The sequence below is a fragment of the Cetorhinus maximus genome, chromosome 21 (assembly GCF_964194155.1).
Source record: "Cetorhinus maximus chromosome 21, sCetMax3.hap1.1, whole genome shotgun sequence".
NCBI lineage: Eukaryota > Metazoa > Chordata > Chondrichthyes > Lamniformes > Cetorhinidae > Cetorhinus > Cetorhinus maximus.
This window is the reverse complement of record NC_135899.1, coordinates 7,913,516-7,932,444: the sequence shown is the minus strand read 5'-3', so window position 1 is coordinate 7,932,444 and position 18,929 is coordinate 7,913,516. Positions and strand designations below refer to the sequence as shown.

Sequence of the window (18,929 nt, the reverse complement as noted above, 5' to 3'; positions counted from 1 at the left end):
CCAAGCAATGTAATTGCACCCTTTTTGTTACCCAGCTCTAGCCAAACTGATTCCATCCCTGAACTCTCTTTCTCCAGCACTGCGATGCTCTCCTTAACCAATACAACCACCCCTCCTCCCTTTATTCCTGCCTTATCTTTCCTGAACACGTTGTTCCTAGGAAATTTAACACCCAATCCTGCCCTTCCTTGTGCCAGGTCTCTGTTATCGCCACAACATCATAATACCACATGGTAATGTGCACCTGTAACTCCCTAATCTTATTTATTATACTACATGCATTCGCACCCATGCAATATAATCCTGATTTAGACTTAATTACTTTCTCCCTTACTCCGACCCCGCCTATTAACTTACTATGCTCTATTCTACATAGGAACATATGAACAAGGAGCAGGAGTAGGCTATTCAGTCCCTCAAGCCTGCTCCACCATTTATTAAGATCATGGTTGATCTGATAGTAACCTGAAATATACATCCCACCTACTGCCAATAACTTATCAACCCCTTGCTTACCAAGAATCTATCCACCTCTGCCTTAAAAATATTTAATGATTCTGCTTCCACCACCTTTTCAGGAAGAGTTCCAAAGACTCACGACCCTCTGAGTGAAAAAATTTCACCTCATCTCTGTTTTAAATGGGCGGTCTCTATTTTTAAATAGTGACCCCCTAGTTCAGGATTCTCCCACAAGAGGAAACACCCTCTCCACATCCACCCAACAAGGCCCTCACGATCTTTCAATCAAGTCATCTCTTACTCTTCTGAACTCCAGCGGATACAAGCCTAGTCTGTCCAACCTTTCCTCACAAGACAACCTACCCATTCCAGGGATTAGTCTGGTAAACCTTCTCTGAACTGCTTCCAACACATTTACATCCTTCCTTAAATAAAGTGACCAATACTGTACACAGCACTCCAAATGTGGTCTCATTAGCGCCCTGCACAACTGAAGCATAACCTCCATACTTTTGTATTCAATTCCCCTCGCAATAAATGATAACATTCTATTAACTTTCTGAATTACTTGCATACTAGCCTTTTGTGATTCATGCACTAGTACACCCAGATCCTTCTGCTCCTCAGAGCTCTGCAATCTCTCACCATTTAGATAATATGCTTTTCTTTTCTTCTTTCTGCCAAAATGAACAATTTCACATTTTTCCACATTATACTCCATCTGCCAGATCTTTGTTCATTCACTTCACCTATCTATATCTATTTGTACTTTCCTATCAATCTTTGTGTCATCAGCAAATTTGGTAACCATCCCTTCAATCCCTTCACCCAAGTCATTTATATAAATTGTAAACAGTTGGAGTCCCAGCACTGATCCATGTAGCATGCCACACATTACATCTTGCCAACCTGAAAAAGGCCCATTTATGCCTACTGTCAGCTTCCTGTTAGCCAGCCAATCTTATGTTACAATGCCAATATGTTACCCCCTATACCAAGAGTGTTTATTTTCTGCAATAACCTTTGATGTGGCACTTCTGGAATGCCTTCAAATGCCTTCTGGAAATCTAAGTACCGGTTTCCCTTTATCCACAGCACATGTTACTTCCTCAAATAACTCCAATAAGTTGGTTAAACATGATTTCCCTTTCTCATAACCATGTTGACTCTACCTGATGACCTTGAGATTATCCAAATGCCCTGCTGTAACTTCTTTAATGATAGCTTCTAACATTTTCCCTGTGACAGATATTAAGCTAACTGGCCTGTAGTTTCTTGCTTTCTGTTTCCCTCCCCTTCTGAATGATGGAGTTACATTTGCTATCTTCCAATATAATGGGATCAAATCTAGGGAGTTTTGAAAAATTCAAACCAATTCATCAACTAGCTCACTGGACACTTCTTTTAAGACCCTAGTTGAAGTCCATCAGGACCTGGGCTCTGTCAGCCTGCAGCTCCAACAATTTACTCAGTACCACTTCTCTGGTGATTGCAATTCTTCTGACTTTTCTTTCCCACTTACATTTCCTGGTTTATAGCTGCTTCTGGGATGTTACTTGTTTCTTCTATTTTGTAAACTGATGCAAAATACCTGTTCAATTCATCTACCATCTCCTTGTTTTCCATTATCAATTCTCCAGACTCACTTACTTTCTATAGGACCAATGCTCACTTTATTAACTCTTTTCTATTTTAAATATTTATAAAACTCTTACTATCTGTTTTTATATTTCTGGCTAGCTTTCTCTCATTTCTTCCCTCCTTATTAGTCTTTTAGTCATTATTTGCTGTTCTTTTATATTCTGTCCAATCATCTGGCCTTCCACCTATCTTTGCACAATTATATACTTTTTCTTTAATTTTGATACTATCTTGAAACTTTCTAGTTAACCACAGATGGTCTGTCCGTCCCTTGGACTTTTTCTCACTCGTTGGAATGTATCTATTCTTTGCATTCTGAAATATCCCCTTAAATATTAGCCACTGAATCTCTATTGACCCATCCCTTAACCTAATTTGCCAATTTACTTTAGCCAGATCAGCTTTCATGCCCTCATAATTGCCCTTATTTAAATTTAAAAACAAAGTCTCAGACCCACTCCTCTCTCCCTCAAACTAAATGTAACATTCAATCATATTATGGTTGCTGCTACCAAGGGGTGCCTTCACTATGAGACCATTAATTACTCCCATCTCATTGCGCAATACCTGGTCTAGTATAGCCTGCTCTCTGGTTGGCTCCAGAATATGCTATTCTGAGAAACTATCCCGAAATGTACTCCTCATCTAGGCTATCTCTTTGCCCATCTGACTTTTCCAGTCATTGTATAAATTAAAATCTCCCATGATTATCGCCGTGTCTGTCTGAAAAGCTCCAATTATTCCTTCCTTTATGCTCAACCCATCCATGTGGTTACTGTTAGGGGGCCTGTACACAACTCCCACAAGTGACTTTCTTGCCTTTATCATTTCTCATCTCTACCCAAACTGTTTCCACATCCTGGTTTCATGAACTTAGGTCATCCCTCTCTATTGTGCTAATGCCATCATTAACTAACAGAGCCACCCATCTGCCTTTTTCTCACTTCCTGTCCTTCCTAAATAACTTGTACCCTTCAATATTCAGGCCCCAATCCATGTCCTCCTCCAGCCATGTCTCCGTAATGGCTATCAAATGTAATTATTTATTTTTATGTGTACACTTAGTTCATCTGTTTTACTTCAAATACTACATGCATTCTGATACAGAGCCTTTAGTTTTATACTTTTATTCTTTTTATAACCTCTAGTCTCATCTGTTGATTTACATTTAGATTTGTATTCTCTATCCCTCCCTGTCATGGTCAGTTTTTCATTTCTGTAATAATATATTTTTCTTTTGTCTTGTCTCTACTCTTTTTGATTTACCACATCTTCTCAAATTTGATCACCTGCCCCCATTATTTAGTTTAAAACCCACTCCACCTCCTTAGTTATGCGGTTCGCTAGAACACTGGTCCCAGCACTGTTCGGGTGCAGACCATCATAATGGCATAGATCCCACTTTCCCCAGTACTGGTGCCAGTGCCCCACGAACTGGAACCCACTTCTCCCACACCAAGCTTTGAGCCACGCACTCATCTCCCTAATCTGAATTGTCCTATGCCAATTTACACGTGGATCAGGTAATAATCCAGAGATTATGACCTTTGAAGTTCTGCTTCTTAATTTGGTGCCAAGCTCCTCATAGTGATTATGCAGAACCTCCTTCTTTGTGCTTCCTATGTTATTGGTACCTACATGGACCACGACAACTGGATCCTCCCCCTCCCACATCTCACCCTGCAATGCACTGATGTCAGTTGTGCTGACACCCCAGCCTTGGCAGGACAGACTTCAGTGCCAGTTGGCATACATACTCTTAGACCCCTGAACGTTCCAAGCAACAGGCACCCAACTAAAGTTCTCCGTACAGGCCCATGTCATTCCTGCACTTATCCTTGCTGACCATAGTAGATCATTAAATCTTTTGTGGCTTTGAATCCACGTGCAGCACCAAGTTGTGCCCACTGACCTGGGTGGCGACCCCTGTCCAGGCCTTCTTGGTCAGGTGGGGCAGCCTTCTCTTGCCGTCCTTGGGCATTGGGATATGCTTCCTGGCACTGACTTCCTCGACCAGCACTCCCAGGCACTCATCTGAGAAACGGGGGGGGGCAGAGTGCCCACTCAACTTGCCCTCCTGCCTTCTATAACCTCCAGGTGCTGAGGCCATGTCTGTACACCAGAACACTTCTTGAATAGCTTCCAGACAGCTATCTCTGCCTCCCCCACATCTCCTGATAGCCTTCAGGGAGTTGCCTCTTCCATTTTTTGAACACCCTACTGGGTCCCCATTGGACCTGACGCCCGATGCGTTCCCTCCCCTGCCATGGAAAACACATCTGGCGGTCCCGTTTCACACTGTGCAGGCCTTAATTGGCCACCTAATGTAAGATCGCGTTTACAGTGCGAAATCGGCCGGGAGTGGTTTTTACATCTGCTTCCAGCCACACCAACTTCAAGGTCACCCTGAGGGGAAAATCCAGGAGTCTGTTTCCGTTTTTGGGTTTCCTTTTTTAGTTTCTGTTTTCAGTTTCCATTTTCAGTTAGACTCTGCCCCAAAAACTAAAACTTTGAAAGCACTGATTCCATCACAACTTCATCTTCTCGATTTCTTGGCTTTCATTGTTACACTTTGATCCTTTTGCGTGTGGGCAGTGGGAAATCTGTGAAGCCATTACCCATTCCTTGCAAGATTGAGTGTAAAATCTACAGGTATTGTGTTGCCAATCGATATTATTTTGCCATCCAGCTGTTTACCTTCCTGAACACAATATGTCTTTAATCCAATATTATCAAGATGATAATGATGAAAAATTTGGTGCTTGAAGACATTGTTATTACCACCTGATTAGAACGTTCCTACTCAATATCCTTAGAGGTCTGCTGGGTGAGGACCCGAAAGAACTGCTGCTACTGCAAGTACCTGGCCCTAATATATAAATAAACCCATCCCAGGATTTGGAGTGGGATCATAACAGGGATATGCAGCAGTTTGAAAATCATTTGGCATCACCAGAATTAATATTCCAGGGTCTATAAGTATCATCTGCCCCCAAGTGTATGTATAATTGGTCAGTAATATAGTGAAATCTCGATGAGTCAAACATGGATGCCACGAAATTCCACTTGTGTCAAGTTATCAATCATTCCCGCCAGCAGACTAGCAATAGCCATAGAACAATGCCTGTGATTCACCGAAATACCACAGTGATCAATCCAGTTTAGACAAACTTGTCTAAACCTGGCGTGTGCTCGCATCGACCAATCAGAGAGGAGTGGTTAGACCGCTCCTAAGTGTGCTCAAGTACGAAATTCTGGACAAACCATCATTTCACATTGAGATTTCTGTGAAATAATGTGTAAAACCTGAGTGTGGTGAAGTATGTGAGAAAATTAAATGTGTTGCCCATCAGAGAGATCAGAGCAAATGTGAAAACCATGCATAAAGTAGAAAGCAGACATCGCAAAGGAATGGGAGATTCCACCATCATGTTTGTTCACAGTTATGAAAAACAAAGAGAACATCTTGGAACAGTTGAACAAGTTGAAGACGATGAGAATGGCTGTCTATATCAATGTCAAAGGCACTCTGCTAATGTCGTTCAAGGCAGCCCGAGCAGAGAATGTTCCCACCTCCAGCCCAACCCTGCAGGAAAGGGGAGTCACCTCTGCTGCTGCTTATGATGGGGATAGTCCAAGAAACTACTGTGCTTTGCAAAAGTCAAGACACTACCCACACAGTATGAGACAACCAAAGCTGCTCGGATGACCTCCAGCATTTTTGAGGCATGTGTCAGGATGTGGCCAAAATGTATCAATGAAAGAAAAGGAAGGTGGCCCAGCACACCCCGACATTGCTGGCCTGAAGAATATCAAGCTGTTCTTCTTGCCTCAACACCACGGCCAAGCTTCAGCCAATGGATTGAGGGTGATTAGGAACTTGAAAACCCGCTACCAGCAGCAGCTGATCTCTCAGTTTATCGAGGTTATCGCTAAGAAGCAGGACTAAAATCCCACTGTACCAGAGGTCATGTTTATGCTGAAGAAGGTGTGGAAGATGGTGAAGGAAGCCACAATTGCAAACTGCTTCCACCTCTGGCTTCAAACAGATTATGACAGAACAAGACAACAAAAGTGATGAGGAGCAGGGTGAGACCAACCTGAAAGTGCCTGAAGTCGAGGCACTTTTCCTTCACCTGAGGGAGGCTGGCATGGAAATTCCAGCAGAGGCAACCATGGAAACTTATGTGGAGGTGAACGATCCCATACGATGCATGACAGAACTGACAGAGGATGCCCTCATAGATGCAGTACATTCTGCAGCTGAGGAGGCCGAAGACTCTGAGTCTGATGAATGCTTGCCTGCTGGCCCGCCTGTTTCCCTGGCCAATGTCGCGAAGGCCATAGAGATGCTCTGGGATTTCACACTGCAGCATGAAAACACCAAAAACATGTTTGACTGCATTGAAGACATGGCGAACTTTATTGTACACATTCAAAAACAGTACACTAAGCAGAGAAAGATTACAGCGTTTTCCGGGGTTAAATCCTGGCCCCTTTCAAGACCTACACTGGGAGCAGATGGTATGGAAATGTTTTCACTCTTAGTGTGTTATACTGTGTTTTTTATTTGGTATTTGAATCTGAAGAACAGTAGTATAGTAATAATTGTTAGAATTATTCAGTATGTCGCATTTCAGATAGACTGCATTTGTAGGCATATCGTGGCAGAATTTTACATTCCACTGCCGGCAGGTTTGTAGGCGGAAGTGCGGGGGAAGTGACCATAAAAATTTCTCAGATGCCCTTCCCACCAGGCTCCCACCTGTCCCGAGTTCTCCGGAATTTTACTCTTGGATGGGCGAGGCCTAGGCCGGCCCGCCCATCCTTGGCCCATTTGAGGCCCTTAAGTGGCCAATTATTGACCACTTAAGGGCTGTTTCCCACCCAGCCTCAATTTTCAGGCTGGGGAAGGAGTTCAAGGGCAGGAGTCCGAAATGAACGGTGGGGTCAGGCCTTGGGTGGGGGATGTGAGGGGTGGGGGCATCCATCAGCAGCCTCCTTTCAACATCAGGCACACCCCACCACCCTCTGCCCACACCATTTAACCTCACCTAGCCTCCTGGTCCTGGACTCCCCGGACTTCGACTCTGGGAACTGCTTGCAGCCAGAGCCCTGTCCACTGCAGCTTCTGTAGCTGCAGGGACAGGAGAGCAGCTGGCCAGTCAGATTGGCCGGCAGCTCTCTGAGGCAGGACCTCCTCCCGAGTAAGGGTGGAAGTCCCTCCTGAAGCCAATTAATACTTGTTAGAGCGTGACATGGCTGCGGGCAGGCAATATGGGTGGGGATGTGTTCTTTGCTGATTCTTTCCTGACATCCTAAAAATCCTGGCCCATGTTATACGGAGGCACATCCATGTGGCAAATTGAATCTCTTCGGTCATCACCAAGCTCTGCTTAATCTGAACTTGATGGTGGTGCCCCAGGATTCGACTTATCGAGAATTTACTGTGTATAGATTTTTTTGTCTCACTGATTTTCTCCCTATCTCTCCTCTTGAAGGTGTTTATCTCTGGCTGGGGTATAATTCCATGGGTATCAGTTGTCCTCTGTTACCTCACATAATTGGGATTTAATTGGTCTGAACAACGGTTTTCTGGTTTACATTAATTATTTAATTATCACTATTCTAGAAGGACATATTTTGAGAAGAAATTTAATGCATAGTCTCATTAAAGCCATGTGATAAGGCTATGATTACATATCTATCAATAACATTAAATTGATATTTCCCATAGATAGAGGAGGTGTTCTGAATCTATTCACTGATGTTTACAGGTTTGGGGCATGACCCCTGGATTCAGATGAAGGGATACCATGAAAATGGAATCCAGCTTGTGTGTAAAACAAGTGGATGGTTCCCTGCACCAACGATACAGTGGATCAGTGAGGATGGACATGTTTTAACACAGGCTGAGACAAGATACCAACAGGACTCGAAAGGTCTTGTAAATGTCCAAAGCGACATTGTAATAACAAGACAATCAACAAACAGGTTCAAGTGTCGTATACTGATTGGACATTTGAAAACAGCACAAGAAGTAGATATCAGGATATCAGGTTTGTAAATTACAATGTTTCATCAATAAAGTGAAAGGTGATTTAAATTCGAGCGTAAATCAGACCATGGGCTTAACTGTCCCCAAGATGCCCTCAAAAGAAAATCCATGAGGTGTCATTACAATATTATCTTGAATATCTCAAACCCATTTATGTCAATACCTCAGTTATGTTGATAAAAACTCAGTCTCAGTCTCTTCTCCGCAGATTTAAACAAAAATTTCACTCCAATATTGTTGTAAACTTTGGTCAGTTCAGTTGACAATTTTTAAACTCTATAATAGCATTACCACTTGTGTTGACACTCGACGGGGTGCGACACACTCCTTCACCTTCTTGATTGACTCACAACAACTTATATCACACTTTAACATAGTAAAATGTCTCTAGGCCCTTCACACGGCATTAATTAAGCGAAAGATGACACTAAACCGCCTAAGGAGATATTAGATCAGATGACCAAAAGCATAGTCAAAGTGGTAGGTTTTAACGTTTTTCTTAAAGGATGAAAGTGAGGTGGAGAGGTTTAACAAGTGGTTTCCAGAGCTTGGGGTCCTAGACAACTTAAGGTGTGGCCACCAGTGGTGAAGCGATTAAAATCAGGATGGCCAGAATTAAATGGGCATAGATATCTTGGAGTGTTTGGAGCTGGAGGAAACTGCAGCGGTAGGGAGAGCAAGGCCATGGAGGGATTTGAATACAAGGATGAGACCCTTAAAATCAAGATGTTGCTAGATTGGAAGCCAATGTGGGTCAGAAAGCAAAGGACTGATAGGTGTAACAAAAACAGAAAATGCTGGAAAAACTCAGCTGATCTAGCAGCATCCATGGAGAGAGAAACAGTTATTGTTTCGAGTCGTTATGTCGTTAACTTAACATAACTCTGTTTCTCTCTCCACAGATGCTACTAGACCTGCTGAGTTTATCCAGAATTTTCTGTTTTTGTTTCAGATTTCCAGCATCCGCGGTATTTTGCTTTAATCTTAGGGCTGAGAGGTGAATTGGACTTGGTGCAAATTAAGACACAGGCAGCAGAGTTTTGAGTGACTTCAAGTTTACTGAGAGTATAATATAGGAGACCAGCCAGGAGCGCATTGGAATAGTTGAGTCTAGGAATAACAAAGGCATGGATAAGGGTTTCAACAGCAGATGAGCTGAGACAGGGGCAAGGTCAGGCAATGTCACAAAGGTAGTAATAAGTAGTCCTAGTAATGCTCTGAATATGTAGTTGGAAGCTCAAATATGAGACCATGGTTCTGAACAGATTGGTTTAGTCTCTCAGACAGTTGCTAAGAAGAGTGATGGAGTCAGTGGTTAGGGAAGGAGTTTGGAGCAGGAACTGAAAATAATGGCTTCAGACTTTCCAATAGTCAATCAGAAAAATTTCTGCTCATCCAGTACTGGATGTCAGATAAACTGTCTGATAATTTTAGCAAGAGTGAAGGTGTTCAGACAGGTGGTGTTGAGATAAAACTGGGTGTTGTGAGCATACTTGTAAAAACTAACATTACTTTTGGGTGATGTTGCCAAAGGTCAGCATGTAGATGAGAAATAGGAGGGAGCCAAAGATAGGTCCTTGGGAAAAACCATAGGTATCAGTGAAGGGGTGCGAAGAGAAGCGATTGCAAATTATCATTGTAGTCATTATTATTTGTCCCTCGATTTGAGGATGACATCTACTCAGGATCACAAGTTTCTGCCATGGGTCATCATGTGACTGAACAGGCTGATTCTCACCAGCACATGGCACAGGGAGTAATCCAAAGATTACAACCTTTTGAGGTCCTGCTTTTCAATCTGCTGCCTGGCTTCCTAAATTCTTGTTGCACTGCCTCATCCCAATTTCTACTTATGTCGTTGGTACCAATGTAAACCACGATCTCTGACTGTTTGTCTTCCCTCTTCAGAATGCCCTTCAGACGTTCAGTGACATTCTTGACCCTGACCCCAGGGAGGCAACACACATCTATGGCCGCAGAAATGCCTTGCTGTACCCCTCACTATTGAGCCTCCCAGCATGATTGCTCTTCCTCTTTTTCTCCTCCCTCCTTGTGCAACTGGGCTCTGGCTGCACTCACCAGAGGAGCCATCACTCTCATGAGTTTTCCAACACAGAAAAACTGTTCTTGATGAGATGCACTCTGGGGCTTTCCTGACTACATGCCTGTCTCCCTTCTTCTGACTGGTGGTCTCCCATTCCGTCTCTGACTGCACTTCCTTAAGCTGCAGGGTGACCACGTCTAAAAATGTGCTATCCATGTAACTCTCAGCCCCATGAATGCACTGCTGTGCCTCCAGCCGATGCTGAAGCTCCAAAACCTGGCGCTCAAGCTGGTCAAACCGATGACACTTCCAGCAGATGTGGTCATCCAGGCTGCCAGGGGTGTCTCAGACTCCTCACATACTGCAGGCTGTGCAATACACGGGACTGAGCTCCCCTGCCATACCTTCAGTTAAAATACTCTTACCCTAAATTTAAACCAAGTAGAAAATTATTTCAGTTTCTTTCTTTTTTTTAATAAAAAGCTAGAACATTTCCTTACCGTAGCTTTAAAGTGGAGAAAAACAACTTACCCACTGCCTACCAATCAGCTCTCTGCTTTGCGCTGATGTCACTTTCGTCAGCCTTTTTGAATTCTGGTGGCGTTCCTGTTGGGGTTAGCTGCTGCTCTGACTGGCTTGATCTGGGCCTCGTCCCTCAGGCTTTTATTGAGAAACTCCACTAGCGTCATTCACCCCAGCTCCGCTCCCTGCTCCGATTGGCTGTAGGCCAGAATAGATGACAGACATTCTTTTCTGAAGAATATTAATAAATCGCAGAATCACACAGTGCAGAAGGGGCCCTTCGGCCCATCGAGTCTGCACCGACATGTGAGAAACACCTGACCTACCTACCTAATCCCACTTACCAGCACTTGCCAAGTGCTCGTCCAGGTACTTTTTAAAGAACCTGAGGCAACCCACCTCCACCACCCTCCCAGGCAGGGCATTCCAGACCATCACCACCTTCTGCGTAAAAAAGTTTTTCTCACATCCCCCTTAAACCTCCTGCCCCTCACCTTGAACTTGTGTCTCCTCGTGACTGACCCTTCAACTTAGGGGAACAGCTGCTCCCTATCCACCCTGTCCATGCCCCTCATAATCTTGTACACCTCGACCAGGTCGCCCCTCTGTCTTCTCTGCTCCAACGAAAACAAGTCAAGTCTATCCAACCTCTATTCATAACTTAAATGTTTCATCCCAGGCAACATCCAGGTGAATCTCCTCTTCACCCCTTCCAGTGCAATCACATCCTTCCTATAACGTGGCGACCAGAACTGCACACAGTACTCCAGCTGTGGCCACACCAAGGTTCTATACAATTCCAACATGACTTTCCTACTTTTGTAATCTATGCCTTGATTGATAAAGGCAACCGCCCCATATGCCTTTTTCACCACCCCACTAACATGCCCTTCCGTCTTCAGAGATCTATGGACACACACGCCAAGGTCCCTTTGTTCCTCAGAACTTCCTAGTGCCATGCCGTTCATTAAATACTTCCTTGTCAAATTACTCCTTTCAAAGTGTATTACCTCATATGTTTTTCAAGGTTAAATTCCATCTGCCACTTATCTGCCCATTTGACCATCCCGTCTCTATCTTCCTGTAGCCCAAGACACTCAACATCATTGTTAACCACCCGGCTAATCTTTGTGTCATCCACAAACTTACTAATCCTACCCCTCCACAAAGTTATCTATGTTGTTTATATAAATGATGAATAATAGGGGGCCCAGCACAGATCCCTGTGGTATGCCTCTGGACACGGGCTTTCAGTCACTAAAGCAGCCTTCTGTCATCATTCTCTGTCTCCTACAACTAAGCCAATTTTGAATCCACCTTATCAAATTACCCTGTATCCTGTGTGCATTTGCCTTCTTTATAGGTCTCCCAAGTGGGACCTTGTCAAAGGCTTTGCTGAAATCCATATAAACTACATCAACTGCAATACCCTCATCTACACACCTGGTCACCTCCTCAAAAAATTCAATCAAATTTGTTAGGCATGACCTCCCTCTGACAAAGCCATGCTGACTATCCCTGATCAAACCTTGCCTCTCCAAGTGGAGATAGATTCCCTCCTTCAGAATTTTCTTCAATAGTTTCCCTACCACTGACGTGAGTCTCACTGGTCTGTAGATCCCTGGCTTATCTCTACAACCCTTCTTAAATAGTGGAACCACATTAGCTGTTCTCCAGTCCTCTGGCACCTCTCCCGTGGCCAATTTGGGTGAGAGCCCCTGCGATCTCCTCCCTTGCCTCCCTCAGCAGTCTAGGACACAAATCATCCAGACCTAGAGATTTGTCTACTTTTAAGCCTCAATACCTTGTCACCCCCTATATCAATTTGCTCAAGAACCTTGCAGTCTCCCCGAGTTCGATATCTTCATCCTCATTCTCTTGGGTGAAGACGAATGTGAAATATTCGTTCAACACTCTACCGATGTCCTCTGGCTCCACCCATAGGTTGCCCCCTTGGTCCCTAATGGGCCCTACTCTTTCCCCGGTTATCCTCTTCCCATTGATATACTTATAGAATATCTTGGGATTTTCCCTACTTTTACCAGCCAGAGCTTTCTTATATCCCCTCTTTGCTCTCCTAATTGCTTTCTTAAGCTCCACTCTGCACTTTCTGTACTCCACTAATGCCTCTGCTGATTTGTTCCCCTTGTACCTGCTAAAAGCCTCTGTTTTCCTTCTCAGCGTATCCTGAATATCTCTGGTCATCCATGGTCCTCTGGGCTTGTTACTCCTTCCTATCACCCTAGAGGGAACATGTTGAGCCTGGGCCCTCCCCATTTTCTTTTTGAATACACCCCCACCGCTCTTCTGTAGATTTCCCCACAAGTAGCTGTTCCCATTCTACCTTGGCCAGATCCTGCCTTATTTTACTAAAATCCACTCTCCCCCAATCAGATGGGTTTTTGATAATGATTGATAATGGTTTCATGATCAATGTAACTGAAACTAGCTTTTAATTCCAGATTTCTAAATTCTACCAGCTGCCGTGGCGGGATTTGAACCTGTGTCCCCAGACCATTAGCCTGGGCCTCTGGGTTACTGGTCCAGTGGCGTTACCATGATGTCACTGCCTCCCCCAAATACACCATCAAATATAGTCAAATACACCATCCACTGCCAACACCTTTTGTCCATTGTCCAACTCAGTGGATTGTCCTCAATAAGCTCCACTCTTACCTATCCAATCATGGCCACAGCAAAAGCTTTTCTTGCCAACCCTACACCATTACTGTGGTCTCATCACCTTCCTCATTCACATACTCCATTTTAGTGACATCGTCTGAGGACATGCCATCTCATATCTCCCATGCAAGAAAGAACCCAACCATCGCCCCTTGATGCATTACCATCACTGAATCCCCCACTATCAACATCCTGGGGGTTACCACTGACCAGAAACTGTACTGGCCTAGCCATATAAATACTGTGGCTACAAGAGCAGGTCAGAGGCTAGGAATAGTACGACTAGTAACTCACCTCCTGACTCCCCAAAGCCTGTCCACCATCTACAAGGCACAAGTCAGGAGCATGATGGAATACTCCCCACTTTCCTGGATGAGTGCAGCTCCCATAACATTCAAGAAGTTTGATACCGTCCAGGACAAAGTAGCCCACTTGATTGGTTCCAAATTCACAAACATTCAATCCCTCCACTAATGCACAGTAGCAGCAGTGTGTACCATCTACAAGATGCACTGCAGGAATTCACCAAGGCTCCTTCGACAGCACCTTCGGACAAGGGCAACAGGTAAAGGGGAGCACCGCCAGCTGGAAGCTCCCCTCCAAGTCACACACCATCCTGACTTGGAAATATATTGCCGTTCCTTCACTGTCGCTGGGACAAATTCCTGGAACTCCCTTCGTAACAGAATTTCGGGTATACCTGCACCACATGGACTGCAGCGGTTCAAGAAGGCAGCTCACCACCACCTTCTCAAGAGCAACTAGGAATGGGCAATAAATGCTGGCCCAGCCAGCGAAGCCCACATCCTGTGAATGAATAAAAAAAGAATGCAGCCTCTATGCCTACTCACCCAATATGCATTAGGTATACCACCAGTGAACCATATAATAACACTGACAAGTTTTTGAAATGCTCATGAAAAAAATCAGCCATTCAGAATTCCCTTTGAAAAACATTGCCACTCATAAATCTGTCAATTAAACACAGGCATTGAAAGTCCTATTGAGGAAACTTTTAATCCACTTCACGCTTCTTAATTTTGTCTAAATAACCACATAGGTATTGAAAAATCTTTCCAAAGAGAGATCAGGTTATTACAAGATAATAAAGATGTCAAGCAAACAAAGCTAGCATTTCCATTTGCATCTGGGTAAACAGGCCTCTGCTGAGCTGAGTCCATTAGTAATTCATGGAACTCAGTGAAACATTCGTTATGAGGCCATCTGGCAACTGTATCAACAAAAGCAGGTTGAGTAGATGGTCAGACATCTGTTTCGTTTTCAAATAATTTCATTACAAATGCTTGGCTGAACTCCAACAATGACTAATCGGCTCAGCCCAGCAGGGGACTGTTTACTCAGTTACAAAGGAGAGTGATGGATTTGTTTGATTAACATCTTCATTACTTTGTAACAACATGATCTTTCTTTGAAAATATTTTTCACGCCTGTATGTTTATTTGGACAAGAATAAGAGGTGTGAAGTAGATTGAAAATTTCCTCCATGGGACGTTCAGTGCCTGCGTTTGCTTGATTGCTTTATGAGAAGGTAAGTGGGGTAATGTTTCTCAAAGTGAATGTTGAATGCCAGTTTTATTTTTTTGGTTTCCAACTCCAGTCCCGAGTTTCCCCCATGGTTTGTGACTCCTCTGAGAGGCTGTGAACGAGGTTTCCGAACAAAATGGACAAGTGTGTGAGTGCAGCATGTGTGCTCGCTACCTGCACCCTACAATGGCACAATTATGCCAGAAACAGGAATGGGGTGGGAATCCTGGGGTCGGGTCATGCCCACCAGTTTTAAAGCCCTTCCACCTCCATTCTGACATGATTTGCAGTATGAAATTCTGGGCCTTAATGTCAGTTTCCATATTTACACCGATGGTTATCTCTCTAGTATCTGTCTATTGCCTTTATATTTTTAAACTACATGTCCAATGTTTAGCTTTGGATGAACTGTGATTTCTTCCAGTTAAACACTGGGAAGACTGAAGCCATTGCCTTCAGTCTCTACCCCAACTTCTGTATCCTCACCTCTTATTCTATCCCCTTCCTCAGCTGTCACAATCTCTGCTGTGTTTTGGACCTCATAGTCTCTCAGTCAGAAAGGCTCCCTACTTCCAACCTTGTAACATGAGCCACCTCTGCTCTCGCCTCAGCCCATTTTCTGCGAAATCCCTCATCCGTACCTTTGTCACTTCCAGATTAAACCTTTCCAATTCTCTCCTGACCAGCTTCTCATCCTCCACCATCAGCAAATCTTAGCTCATCTAAAATCTGCTGCCTGTATCCTGTCCCACTCACCTATCACCTCTACACTGGCCTACATTGACTCCCTGTTCTGAGTGCCTCAGATTTAAAATTCTCATCTGAAGATGTTTTTAAATTCCTTCATAAACTCACCCCTCCCTATCTTTCAAACCTCAGCCCTACAAACCCCTCCAAATTCTCTTCTTCTGACTCTTCTTTTGTACACCCCTCCCTCTCTTTGCCCCACCATCTGTCTCTCATCTGAGGCCCATGGTCTGGAATTCCTTCCTTAAATCACTCTGCCTTTCCACCTCCCTTTCCTTCTGTAGAATCTTTCATAAAATCCACTTCATTCACCAAGTTTTGATCATTCTTCCTAATATCTCCTTCTTTGACTTAGCATCTATTGTGATCTGATCACAGCTCTGTGAAACACCTTGCAAATTGTTATTGATGAATGTGGCCTGAACAATTACAGTTTAAAAATTTAGGCCGACAAATTCTTACATCTCATATGTGTTGTAATTCACCAGCCTCTGGTCTCTGCTGCTGACTCCAGCAGTATTTCCAGTATTGGGGACAAAGAACAACAAAGAACAAAGAAAAGTACAGCATAGGAACAGGCCCTTCAGCCCTCCAAGCTTGCGCTAATCATATTGCCCATCAACTAAAACATTTTGCATTTCCGGGGTCTGTATCCCTCTATTCCCATCCTATTCATGTATTTGTCAAGCTGCCTCTTAAATACCACTATCGTACCTGCTTCCACCACCTCCTCTGGCAGAGAATTCCAGACACTAATAAACTTGCCCCGCACATCTCCTCTATAGTTTTCTCCTCTCACCTTACATCTATGTCCCCTAGTAATTGACTCTTCCACCCTGGGAAGAAGCTTCTGACTATCTACTCTATGCATGCCACTCATAATTTTGTAAACTTCTATCAAGTCGCCCCTCAATCTCCGTCGCTCTAGTGAGAACAATTTGAGTTTCTCCAACCTCTCCTCATAGCTAAGAACCTCCAGACCAGGCAGCATCCTGGTAAACCTCTTCTGCACCCTCTCCAATGCCTCCATATCCTTCTGGTAATGTGGCGACCAGAATTGCATGCAATATTCCAAGTGTGGCCTAACCAAGGTTCTATACAGCTGCAGCATTCCTTCCCAGCTTTTATACTCAATACCCCTGCCAATGAAGGCAAGCATGCCATATGCCTTCCTGACTACCTTATCCACCTGCGTTGCCACTTTCAGTGACCTGTGGACCTTTACACCCAGATCCCTCTGCCCGTTAATGCACTTAAGGGTTCTGCCATTTACTGTATAATTCCTGCCTGTATTAGACCTTCCAAAAAGCATGACCTAGCATTTGTCCGGATTAAAATCCATCTGCCATTTCTCCGCCCAAGTCTCCAACCGATTTATATCCCGTTGTAACCTTTGACAATCCTCTTCACTATCTGCAACTCCTCCAACCTTAGTGTCGTCTGCAAACTTACTAATTAGCCCAGTTACATTTTCCTCCAAATCATTTATGTATACTACAAACAGCAAAGGTCCCAGCACTGATCCCTGTGGAACTCCACTAGTCACAGCTCTCCATTCAGAAAAGCACCCTTCCACTGCTACCCTCTGTCTTCTATGACCAAGCCAATTCTGTGTCCATCTTGCCAGCTCACCTCTGATCCCGTGACTTTACCATCTGTACCAGTCTGCCATGAGGGACCTTGTCAAAGGCCTTACTGAAATCCATGTATCTAACATCCACTGCCCTTTCGTCGTTGATCATCTTTGTCACTTCCTCGAAAAACTCGATCAAGATAGTGAGACACGACCTCCCCTTCACAAAACCATGCTGCCTCTCACTAATACGCCTGTTTGCTTCCAAATTGTAGTAAATCCTGTCAGGAAGAATCTTCTCCAATAATTTCCCTACCACTGACGTAAAGCTCACCGGCCTGTAATTTCCTGGATTATCCCTGCTACCCTTCTTAAACATTGGCCATTCTCCAGTCCTCAGGGACCTCACCCGTAGCCAGTAAGGATACAAAGATTTCTGTCAAGGCCCCAGCAATCTCCTCCCTTGCCTCCCTCAGTACTCTGGGGTAGATCCCATCTGGCCCTGGGGACGTATCCACCTTAATATTCTTCAAGACGCCTAACACCTTGTCTTTTTTGATCTCAACATGATCCAGGCTACTACACACTCTTCCTTAGACAAATCGACCGCTAAGTCCTTCTCTTTGGTGAATACTGATGAGAAGTATTCATTTAGTATCTCTCCCATTTCTTCTGGCTCCACACACAGATTCCCACCTCTGTCCTTGAGTGGGCCTACCCTTTCCCTGGCTACCCTCTTGCTTTTTACATATGTATAAAAGACCTTGGGATTTTCCTTAATCCTGGTTGCCACTGACTTTTCATGACCCCTTTTAACCCTCCTGACTCCTTGCTTAAGTTTCTTCCTACTTTCTTTATATTCTCCATGGGCTTCATCTATTCCCAGCCTTCTAGCCCTTACAAATGCTTCCCTTTTCTTTTGACTAATCTCACAATATCCTTCGTTATCCAAGGTTCCTGAAACTTGCCATGCTTATCCTTCATCCTAGCAGGAACATGCCGGTCCTGAATTCTTATCAACTGACGTTTGAAAGCTCCCACATGTCAGTTGTTGATTTGCCCTCAAATATCCGCCTCCAGTCTCGATTCCTCAGTTCCTGCCTAATATTGTTATAATTAGCCTTCCCCCAATTAATCACCTTAACCCGAGGACTCCTGTTATCCTTATCCACCAGTACCTTGAAACTTACTGAATTATGGTCACTTTTCCCAAAATGCTCCCCTACTGAAACTTCGACCACCTGGCCGGGTTCATTCCCTAATACCAGGTCCAGTATTGCCCCTTCCCTAGTTGGACTGTCTACATATTGTCTCTGGAAGCCCTCCTAGATGCACGTTACAAATTCTGCACCATCCAAACCCCTAGCACTAAGTGATTCCCGTCAATATAGGGAAAGTTAAAATCACCCACCACAACAACCCTATTGCTTTTACATCTTTCCAAAATCTGCCTACATAACTGTTCCTCAATCTCCCTCTGGCAATTGGGAGGCCTACAGTAAACCCCCAACACTGTGACTGCACACTTCCTATTCCGGAGCTCTACCCATATTGCCTCGCTGCATGAACCCACCGAGGTGTCCTCCTGTCGTACAGCTGTGATATTCCCCTTAACCAGCAGTGCAACTCCCCCACCTCTTCTACATCCCTCTCTATCC

General features: G+C 44.2%; 1 protein-coding gene across 4 annotated transcripts in view; it reads left to right on the top strand.

The window, feature by feature from the left end:
• LOC144695631 (butyrophilin subfamily 1 member A1-like) overlaps positions 1–18,929 on the top strand; it is an 84,530-nt gene that overhangs the window by 22,076 nt on the left and 43,525 nt on the right. For 3 of the 4 annotated variants that reach the window (XM_078566537.1, XM_078566538.1, XM_078566536.1), the window contains exon 4: positions 7,878–8,159. The exons of the other annotated variant lie outside the window; for it this stretch is intronic. In XM_078566537.1, the coding sequence (XP_078422663.1) occupies positions 7,878–8,159 (282 nt within the window). The remainder of the gene's footprint in view (positions 1–7,877; positions 8,160–18,929) is intronic. 4 annotated transcript variants of the gene reach the window in all.